Source organism: Orcinus orca, chromosome 9 (genome assembly GCF_937001465.1).
Source record: "Orcinus orca chromosome 9, mOrcOrc1.1, whole genome shotgun sequence".
NCBI classification, from domain to species: Eukaryota; Metazoa; Chordata; class Mammalia; order Artiodactyla; family Delphinidae; genus Orcinus; species Orcinus orca.
The window spans coordinates 95,862,665-95,874,233 of record NC_064567.1 but is presented as its reverse complement, the minus strand read 5'-3'; the positions used below and the strand labels follow the sequence as shown (position 1 = coordinate 95,874,233).

At 40.8% G+C, this 11,569-nt stretch overlaps 1 protein-coding gene across 2 annotated transcripts in view; it reads right to left on the bottom strand.

The window, feature by feature from the left end:
- Positions 1-1,705: 1,705 nt before the first annotated feature.
- Positions 1,706-11,569, bottom strand: part of BLVRA (biliverdin reductase A) — a 54,906-nt gene continuing 45,042 nt past the window's right edge. For both annotated transcript variants that reach the window (XM_004282961.4, XM_033411337.2), the window contains exons 6-8: positions 6,967-7,074; positions 4,744-4,915; positions 1,706-2,072 (exon numbers count right to left, since the gene is read on the bottom strand). In XM_004282961.4, the coding sequence (XP_004283009.1) occupies positions 1,814-2,072; positions 4,744-4,915; positions 6,967-7,074 (539 nt within the window). In that variant the 3' untranslated portion in view covers positions 1,706-1,813. The remainder of the gene's footprint in view (positions 2,073-4,743; positions 4,916-6,966; positions 7,075-11,569) is intronic.

Genomic DNA, 11,569 nt, shown 5'->3' with positions numbered 1-11,569 from the left:
GCGTATTTCTCCTTGTATTTATCCTGTATGGGACTCTCTGTGCTTCCTGGACTTGATTAACTATTTCCTTTCCCATATTAGGGAAGTTTTCAACTATAATCTCTTCAAATATTTTCTCAGTCCCTTTCTTTTTCTCTTCTTCTTCTGGAACCCCTATAATTCAAATATTGGTGAGTTTAATGTTGTCCCAGAGGTCTCTGAGACTGTCCTCAGTTCTTTTCATTCTTTTTTCTTTATTCTGCTCTGCAGTAGTTATTTCCACTATTTTATCTTAGTTCTAATATCAAATAGGGCCAATATTTTGAAACAACGGTTATCAAGCCTAAATGGGAGAGACTATTGCACTCTATTTTAATCATTGAATATGTAACATTTATCTCATGCTGGATACTGCGGAACATACAAAAACATAGAGCATACAATATTTCCTGGCGTTGAGGGACACTTGATGTGATAATAAGAGAACGAATGGACCAATATTTATTACAAATTATTTTACATGGCGAATGAAAGAATAACCTTATGGAATTTTTTCAGGTTTAATATACTTTCCTGCTTTACCAGGAGATACTATGGTGATGGAATAATAGAAACAGAGGTAGAGAACGGAGTTTGCCTCCATCTCATGGTTTCCAAACTAGTTAGGGCTCATAATAGCAAGTGGGGAGCAGGGAAAAAACCAAGAGGGAGACATTTACAGAAGCAAGAAATCTAACCCAAGCTCAGAAGAAGATGCAGCAGGACCACCAGTGAAACGAAAGGGCAGCTTCCTGGGACTCAAGCAGATTGGACCGGACATGAGCCACGAGTCCAGACAAGCACAAGACCCCAAGTGCAAACACACGTGGCTTCCCTGGCTGTGTCCTGGGTCTCTGGTCTCCTCTCCAGGCAGCCTTCTGAGTGCTCTACCTAAGTCAGAAACATGACCACGAACCCCACGCCCCCGACACGTTAAACAACACCCTTTGGTGCCTCTGCACAGCCTGATAAACAACACCCCAGCTCTTCACCTGGCCTTCAAGGCCCCCCACCATCAGATCTGCCTCTCTGGGACTCCCCACTCCAGACCCAGCGCTTCAGCGACACTGTCCCAGAGCACTGGCCAGGCTGCTTCTTACTTCTCTCTGTTCATACTGCCCCCCTGCCAGGGAGGCCCTTCTTTGACCTTCACACAGCTCTCTCTCCATCATCAGGACCTGGTTTGCACATCTTCCCTGAACCCTTCTCCGGATGGCCAGGGACAGCCTGAACCTGCAACGTTACAATGACCAGTTTGTGTGACTTGCTTCCCTTCTGACACTGTGAGTTACTGAGGGCAGCGGCTATGTCTTATTCATTTTCAGGATCCCCAGCACTGGGCACGGTCGTCTAGTGAGAGTCTGTGGAGGGGGAAATAAAATTCCTTAAGGCGGCAGGAAGGAGGGTTCCAGGCACCGTTTTGCAGTGATTTAGCGCATGAGTGGGGGGTTTAAAGGCTGGTTCTGCCATTTACTAGCTGGGTAACTTCAAACAAGATTTTTTCAATATACTAAGGAAAACAAGCCTGGTAATAATACTCATCCGACAGGGCCGTTGGGAAGAATGAATGAAACTGGACATCTAAAGCATCCCGTGCCGCTCCACCAAGGTTGGTTCTTTTTTCATCCCTACCACGTGTGCCCCTACCCAAGTATCACTCCCAACACGGCTCGTGACAATAAGCGAATCCTGTTTACCCAAGACACGTTTAATGGTAAGAACAGAGATGAAGGTCAACTCTTGATAAAAATCAGGCTCAGGTCTCGTCTGGGCAGGGCCGTGTTGCCCCCTCCCTTCACTTCTTCGGGCGGCAGTGTTTCTGGATCTCTCCCGCCAGCCACAGGCAGTGCAGGATGCGTTTCTTCTCGGCAGCCAGCTCCTCTTCAGAGAACTGGCCCAGGAGTTTCTGGACAAATATATTTTGATCCTTCAGGAAAATATTCTTATTGACGCCTACGTTGGGCATATTCTCCAGGGACCCAGACTTGAAATGGAAGCTTAAATGTCTGTTTCGCTTTAGGCCAGGCGCCTTCTCTTCAATCCACGTCAACGGGCTGTGGAAGCAAGAGGCACAGGATTAGTTTCCCAGGGGCGCGCGGATGCGGGCTGGCACCTGAGTGCCCAGTGCCAGGTCCTCGTTTTGTGCCCGTTTTCCCTGCAGCTGCTGCATCCCAACCTCCACCATCCTCCCAGACGCCATGGGCGACTGTTGGCAACTTTACTGCCCAAAGGTCCTTTGTTCAATTTTGCCACCAGGCAGGGGAGTTCAAAGATTTTGGTATATCAGTTTGTTATTTAGGAGTCTTTACCCTGAATCTCACCGGATCCTTCTGGAGGATCCAGACCTGAGATCCTGTGCAAACTGTTGTTTCCAAGTGTATGTGCATTTTTATGGGAAAGAATTCTTAGCGTTCTTTCATCACATTTTCCAAGAGGTCTATGACTCCAGGCACATGCCAAGACCAGATGCTGCCTGCCCACTCACAACGCACCTGTTTCCACTTCACATTTGCCCCTCAGGCCAAGGTCAGTACTCACAAAAATCTACAATTCAAATGGGACAGACCCCGCTCTTCTAAAGTGTCTTCTTTTTCTGGATTTATCTTTTCTGTCTTTAGATAAAAGCTGTGTTATCTGCTTAATGAAAAAGAGAAACCTAAGCAGATTCGATCTAAAGTTAGAAGCTTCACTGAATAATGTGACAGGAAAAATATAAAATCTGCTCTTCAAAAATATATTCTAAAAACAGCATTGATTTAAGGACTTTCAATGGAAAAAAAATCCATAATTCTTTTGCCTAAATAATCTTCAGTTTGAGACAATCCTTTCAAATATTTGCCTATATGTATATGGAATATAAATCCTAAAGTATAACTAATTTTTAATTATGTTTATTTAAAAATGTTTTTATGATCCTACAGATACTGCTATTATTTTTATCTGCATATTATTGGGACAACTGATTATATAATTCATTCAATATTTCATTATTGCCAAATATTCAAGCTCTTTCCAACTTTAATATGGATAACCTCCATTCAACCTCTTTACACATATACACATATAGAGTTTTCCTTCCTTCCTTCTGGGAACGAAGTCCTAGGAATGAGAGGACTTGCTCTGGCTACTTCTCTTTGCTTTCGCCTCCTTCTTCTTATACTACAGGGAGAGTCAGGGTCAAGGACAGGCAATCTGGTTGGGCTGCCATGTTAAGTAATGGCGTTTTCAGGGCGAATAGGGAAAGGGTTCAATGCCGGGCAGGCATCAGGGTCCCTGGCCTTCTCGTCTCCATTCCTCGGATTCCCTCTTCCTCTCCCCGTGGGCTGCAGTGGGGCAGGCCCGGCGTGGGCAGGCTAGATCAGCGTGGCTAAGGAACGAAGGGGAACTACCTTTGGTTTGTTTGTTCTCCGCCTCTAGAGGCACGGGCCATAATACGGCTAACGGTGTGAGTGCGGAGTTGCAAGAAAGGGGCCCAAGCAGGTCACTTAAGATTGTTTTGGGTGCTGTAGGAAGCTCAGGGGTACCTCCAACCTGGGTAAAGGCGGCCTCCCCTTCAGCCAATCAGCTCACCCAGACCTACATTAGAGTGTGGGGTGAGTGGTTAGGAGGAAAAGATCTGAAGTACATAAAAGGGGAGCCGTCAGGAGAGATGTGGACAGAATAATTTCCTCATCTTGTGGCCCTAAAAACTTAAAGCATTTGCCCTGGAGGACGAGGGCATGGGGGGTAGGGCATGCCTGGCTCTGGTACCACTCCTACCAACTGGCTTCAATAGGAGGCCTGAAACGTGTACCTCTTCTATATAGATTTGGGTTGAAAAGGTGTTCTAATGCTTTTTTTTTTTTTTTTTTTTTTTTTTACAAAGTTTGAAAACTGCTGGTAAAATGGGAAGAACACGGGCTTGGGAGTAAACTGCACTGGGTTTTCCTGGATAATCTGGGACCTGAGGCTAACGATACCCAACCTCGTGGACAGGTGAGGACTACAGGACGAATTAAAGACAAGGCCTGGCATGTTTTCAGTACGATTCCCTTCTCGTGCCCTTCCTGTGCATTTCTGTGGAGGTGTGACCATCTGGGGACCAGAGACAGGCTGCCTGAGCGCGATTCTCACACAATCACTTGTTAGCTGTGTGCCCTTAGCAAGTTTCTTAACCTCTCTGAGCCTCATAGTTTCCTAGGTGATCATAATCATAATAATGCCCACTCCGGAGAGTTGGTAAAGATTATATGAGAAAATCCTTATAAAAGGACTAGGCCCTGGCACATGGTAGGAACTCAGGAAATGTTAGCAAATACTAGTACAACCGGGATTCAAGCAGTGATCCTGGTCTTGCTGGTCCTTTTACTGTGACCTTTCAAGGTCATGTCTGCCCTCCTCCCCATCCTCTGCTGAGGTTCTGCTCTGTTCCACTAGGTTGTTGGAAGGCAGCTGTAACTTAAGAAACTGTGTGGGCAAATGACTCACAGAGGCTCCTTATGTTTAAAAAGACTTGGCTTAGACAACCTGCTCAAGTCTGTAAGCTTCTCTTAACCTCACGGGGCTGCTGGGAGGATGGCATGAGGCAGTGTAAGTGAAATCCCAGCACCTGTTCCACTGGCATAAGCAGATGGCCCTTCTGGAGTCGAAGGTGCGGGTCTAGGCCCCTGGGTCCCCCATATCTCCCTTGTGAACACACGAGGATGTCCTTATGTTGCCTTCTCCTCGCAGCTTCTCATGACCTACCTTTTGTTCTCCGTCTCTAAGCACACGGTCATCTTCATATACTGATCTTCTTTTCTCTCTTCCAAAGTGGCGGACACGAGAGAAAGCTCCCCAAAGAGGGAGACCAGCCAGGTCAGGCGAGAGATGCCACTGAATGCGGGGAAGCCAAACCGTTCTTCTTCCAGCGGGCTAGCTGTGGGGAATCACAGACATGGCGGGCACTGGAGGGGCGGGGCTGACAGCTGGGGGGCATGGGGGATGTGACAGGGAGCGCACAGATGTGGCTGGGTGATCAGGACACACAACCTGCCTTGTGACGGGGCTGCGCAAGATGACTAATTCTGATGGAGACTTTCATAAAAACGTCTCCCTTTTTTCCTGTTTCTTAAATTCACTTTGTTGGTAAAATAAAATATTTCACTAGAAATTGCAGTCCATCTGGCCCACAGGGTAATAAAAATGTTTTAGGCTTCTAACGTGTGTGTGTGTGTGTGTATACACACACACACACACACATATGTAAACATATATCCCCTTCAGTTAGTGACTTAAAGAAGTAAAAGAATTAACGTATTTTAGTCCCTCAAGCCTATATTCCTATAAATACCATATAACTGTCTGTGTAAGTGATAAGGGAGTGAAGGAATTGTGATAGCTGTGGAGAAAGCAGTAATTCCTATAAAATAGTCAATATCAAGAAAATTGTTACAGCGTTAAGTGTTTTCTCAGTCTTCATAATCTCCTGTACAACAGTATATTGCAACGAGTATCTGTACGAGAAATCTGGTCAAGATACTGCTCCCCTCTCATCCCAGCCTAAATTTTAAACATAACCTAGATTTATAAGACTTCATATCTGTTACACTGCTCTTTAAACCAAAGATTTCTTAAAACTTTGATACTGACTTAAAACAACTAATAATTATGAGTATGTTCTAAAGAAAACAAGCAAAGTAAATAAAAAGCTAAAGAAAACAAAGATTGTAAGTTTCATAGACAACATGGTTTCAAATCACTAGGACCTAAGTATGAAACTTACAAAGGAAAGGCAGCTCCCTCTGGGCTGGTTCCTGTCTGCTCCTGTGCTTTGCAGAGGACCCAACAGCTGCTACAAGTCTGAGCTCCCATCTGTCTGCTTCGGCCACATAACTGTTGGGTCAACTTTGTGAAGCTACTCACTTCTCTGAGCTTCATTTAAAAAAATCTGTATAATGGGGGTAATAAATACCCACTTTCTAGGATTATCATATGAATTAACATGAAATAATGTCACATAGGTAGCCCAGTTCCTTGTGCAGATTAACGGTTATTACTGTCTCCACAACTCTCATTATATCATTATTTTAAAGGATGAAGATGGATTTTGTGCCATTCTATTTTTTTTGGCTGTACCGCACGGCATGCAGGATCTTAGTTCCCCAACCAGGGGTTGAGCCCATGCCCCCACCACAGTGGAAACTCGGAGTCCTAACCATTGTACCGCCAGGGAAGTCCCTGAAAATGGATTTTGAAATGAGATTCCACTACTGTATATTTTCTGGAAACTCAGGAACAGATGAATGGTTTTACCACTTGACAATGTCGGTTTTGTTTCTGTAAAGAAAGCCCTCAGGAAAGGTGGCCCAGATGCCTTAGGGTAGAGACAAATCCAAGGAGTCCACCCAAAGGAGACTGCAGACCTTGAGGCTCCAGGCTGTTCATTTCCTTCTGCTAATGGAGGTGCTCAAAGAATGACCAACATGAAGTAAATAGCTGAATATATAGTAGATCAAATATCTTGGCCACAGCCAATGTCCTGATAACATGTTGGAGGAAGAAAGGGTCTATGCATATTCTATTTGCTCCACAGAGAAGTATAAACATGTTCTCTTCTCCAAGAACCTTCTCGGTCCTTTAGCAAAGAGAGCTTTCATTTTTAACCTCCTGTGGAAAAATAATCTCCAACTCATCAAGATTTCACGAGAGAAAATTCTACCTAATCGATTGGGCCAAAAGCATAGATGTGCTTGAGATTTCTAACACGTCTTCCCCAAGGCCCACTGAGCAATCAGATCTCATTTGAGGAAAGAAGAAAAATAGATCATTTTTATTGTCTGTGGGTGCGTTGGAAAATTAAATGGGCCCTCAGTCAGAACGTCTTCAGCAGAAATGAATCCAAGCTCACATCCTAGAGAGCTCAGAACCCAGTAACCCTCCACCAGCCTCACCAGTTACATATGACCTGTGATCCCACCAAGGGCTGACCTGTGAAGAGGAGAGACCCTTTCAGCAGGTCCTTCCCCACCACTTCTTTTTTCAGGAATGCAAACTCCTCCATCAAGAGTTCAACGTGCTCCTCGTGCAGGACTTTCCCTGTCACGACAAGGATGGGGTTAAAAAAAAAAAAAAAAGGCAGTCATCCTAAATCCTGTTAATTTCCTCGTATTTTTTTCATTTTTAAAAATTGAGAATGTATGTATAACTGAATCACTTGGCTGTACACAACTAACACAACATTGTAAATCAACTATACTTTGATAAAAAACATATATATTAAAAAAATTTTTTTTAATTTGCTCAAAAATGCTATGTCCATGCTTTGGATTCAGGATGGCTGATTGAACACACACATTTATTTCCACTTTTATCAAAATCCTAATGAATTTTATGAAAAAGTTATTTAAAAATAAAATTGAGGGGTAATGGACAGATATAACTATATATTTAAAGTGTACAATGTGCTGTTCTGACGTACATATGCATCGTGGAATGATTATCAAGGTCAAGACACTTAACACATCCATCACCTGACAGTTCACTCTGTGTGTGTGTGTGATAAGAATGCTTAAGACCTACTCTCAGCAACTTTCAAGTATACAATTCCATATTATTAACTATAACAACCATGTTGTACATTAGATCCTCGGAACTTCTTCTTATAATTGAAAATTTGTACCCTTTGATCTATATTGCCCTATTTCCCCTTCCCCCAGCCCAAGGCAACTGCCATTCAAATCTCTGTTTCTATGAAACAGGCTTTTTTTTTTTTCTTTTTAGATTCCGCTCTAAGTGAAACCATACAGTATTTGTATTTCTCTTATTTCACTTAGCATAATGCCCTCCAGGTTCATTCATGTTGTAGCAAATGGCAGGGTTTCCTTCTCTCCCGGCTGAATAATATTCCACTGTATATATAAGCCACACTTTTCGTTATCCTTTTCATCTCTGGAAGAACATTTAGGTTGTTTCCATCTCTTGGTTATTGTGCATAATGCTGCGATGAGAATGGGTATACATGTATCTCTTCAATATACTGATTTCAATTCCTCTGGATATATACCCAGGAGTGGGACTGCTGAATCATGTGATAGTCCTATTTTTAATTTTTTGAAGACCCACCACAGTCTTTTCCATAGTGTCTGCACCAACTGATATTCTCACCAACAGTGCACCAGAGTTCTCTTTTCTCCGTATCCTCGCCAACACTTGTCTCTCGTCTTTTTGATGACAGCCAATTCTAACAGGTGTGAGGTGATATCTCGTGGTTTTGATTTGCATTTCCCTGATGATTAATGATGTTGAGCAACTTTTCATATATCTGTTGGCCATCTGAATGTCTTCTTTGGAAATATGTGTATTCAGTTCCTCTGCCCATTTTCTAATTGGAGTATTTGCTTTTTGGCTATTAGTTTTCTGAGTTCTTTATACTTCGGATATTAACCCCTAATCAGATATACAGCTTGCAAATACTTTCCCTCTTCTGTAAAGTATCAATTTATTGATTGTTTCCTTTGCTGTGTGGAGGCTCTTTGGTTTGATGCAGACCTATTTGTTTATTTCAGCTTTCATTTCCTGTATGCTTGGTGTCTTACCCAAGAAATCACTGCCAAGGCCAATGTCAAGAATTTTTCCCCGTGTTTTCTTCTAAGAGTTTTACAGTTTCAGGTAAGTCCCTTTTTTCTGAACAGCTCTATTTGTCCTTGATACATGTCAAGAGTTTTTCCCTGTGTTTTCTTCTAAGAGTTTCACAGTTTCAGGTAAGTCCCTTTTTTCTGAACAGCTCTATTTTTCCTTGATACATCTCAAGATAATTTTTGTGAATGGTGTAAGACGGGTCCAGTTTCATTCTTTTGCACGTGGCCATCCAGTTTTCCCAGAACCACTGATTGAAGACTATCCTTTTCCCACTGTGTGTTCTTGGTGTCAAAAATCAGCAGACTATATATGCATAGGTATATGCCCTGCTCTTTATTCTGTTCCAATGATCTATGTGCCTGTTTTTATGTCAGTACCATACTGTTTGGATTACTACAGCTTTGTAATATAGGTTGAAATCAGGTGGTGTGATGCCTCTAGCTTTGTTTTTCATCTCAGGAATGCTTTTTTTATTTAAAGTCTTTTGTGGTTCCATACAAATTTTGGGGTAGTTTTTTCCATTTCTGTGTAAAATGCCATTGGAATTTTGATATGGACTACACTGAATCTGTAGAGTGCTTTGGGTAGTATGGACATTTTAACAATACCAGTCCTTCCAATTCAAGAACACAGGGTATCTATCCATTATTCATGTCTTCCTGAATCTCTTTCATCAATGTCTTATAGTTTTCAGTGTACATGTCTTTCACCTCCTTTGTTAAATTTATTCCTAAGTATTTTATTGCTTTTGATGGTACTGTAAATGAGATTTCTTTCTTAATTTCTCTTTCAGATACTTTGTTGTTGGTATATAGAAATGCAACTGATTTCTGTATGGTAATTTTGTATTCTGTAACTTAACTGAATTTATTAGTTCTAACAATTTTCAGTGGCGTCTTCAGGGTTTTCTACATATAAGATCATGTCACCTGCAAAAAGACAATTTTAATTTTCTTTCTAATTTGGATGCCTTTTATTTATTATTCTTGCCTAATTACTCTGGCCTCAGCTTACAGTTTACTATGTAAAATAGCACACAGTGGTAATTATGGGCATCCTTGTCTTGTTCCTGATCTCCCAGAAGAGGCTTTTAACTTTTCACTATTGATTATGATGTTAGCTTGTGGGGTTCTCTGTATCATCTTTGTTATGTTGAGAAACATTCCTTCTACACCTAATCTGTTGAGAGGTTTTATCACAAATGGATGTTGAACTCTGTCAAGTGCTTTTTCTGCATCTATTGAGATGATCATATATTTATTTTTCATTTTGTTAATGTAGTATATCACATTTATTGATTTACATATGTTGAGCCATCTTTGCAACCCAGGGACGAATCCCACTAGATCATAGTGTATGATCCTTTTAATGTGCTCTTGAATTTAATGCAGATTTTTGCATCTATGTTCATCATGGATAGCAGCCTGTAATTTCCTTTCCTTGTAGTGTCTTTGTTTGGCTTGGTATCAGGGTAATGTTGGCCTCATAAAATGAGTTAGAAAGTGTTCCTTCCTCTTCAAGTTTTTGAAAGAGTTTGAGAAGGATTGTTATTAATTCTTCTTTAAATGTTTGGTAGAATTCATCTGTGAAGCCATCTGGATTTTATATGTTTGGAGGTTTTTGATGACTTATTCGATCTCCTAATCCCCTTGTTATTGGTCTGCTCAGTTTTTCTTTTACTTCATGATTCAGTCATGGTAAGTTGTGTGTTTCTAGGAATTTATCCATTTCTCCTAAATTATCTAATCTGGTGGCATAAGTTGTTCATAGTCTCTTATGATTCTTTGTATTTCTGTGGTATCAGTTACAATGTCTCCTCCCTCATTTATAATTTTATTAATTTGAGTCATTTCCCTTTTTTCTTGGTAAGTCTAGCTGAAGATTTGTCAATTTTATCTTTTCAAAAAGCCAACTTAGTTTCATTGATCTTTTCTACTGTCTTTCTAGTCTCTATTTCTGCTCTAATCTTTATTATTTCTCCCCATCAACTAAGTTTGTTCTTCCTTTTCTATTTCCTTGAGACGTAAAGTTAGGTTGTTTGAGTTCTTTCTTTTTTCTTAATGTAGGTGTTTATCACTGTAAACTACTCTCTTAGAAATGCTTTTGCTGAATCCCATCAATTTCTGTATTTGTGTTTCTATTTTCATTCAACTCAAAAATTTTAAAACATTTACCCTTGATCCATTGTTTTTTCAGAATGTGTTGTTTAATCCATATATAGGTGAATTTTCCAGCTTTCCTCCCATTATTGACTTCTAATTTTATACCATGTAGTCAAAAAAGATACTTAATAAGATTTTAATCTTATTAAATTTGTTTTCTGACCTAACATATGATGCGTCCTGGAGAATGTTCCATGTGCATTTGAGAAGAATGTGTGTCCTGTTGCTATTGGTTGGAATGTTCTGTATACGTCTGTAAGGCAACTTGGTCTAAAGTGTAGTTCAAATTCATTAGTTCATAATGTATTTCTGTTTGGATATTTTATCCACTGTTGAGAGCAGGGCATTGAAGTCCCCTACTAGTATTGCATTGCTGCCTATTTTTATCTTCAGATCTGTTTAGGTACTCCAATATTGGGAGCATACATATTTACAATTTTTATATCCTCTGAAGGAATTGATCCCTTTATTATATAATGACCTTCTTTTTCTCTTGTTACGGCTTTTGACTTTAAGTCTGTTTTGTGTGATATGCTACACCTGCTCTCCTTTGGTTTCCATCTGCACAGAGTATTTTTCCATCCACATGGAATATTTTTTCATCCCTCCACTTTTGGCCTATGAGTGTCCTTAAAGTGTGAGTCTTTTGTAGGCAGCATATAGTTGAGTCTTATTTATGAATTGAGCTATTCTTTGTCTTTTAATTGGAGAATTTAACTATTTACATTTAGAGTGATTATTGATAGGTAAGAACGTATTGCCATTTTGTTACCTGCTTTCTGATTGTTTTA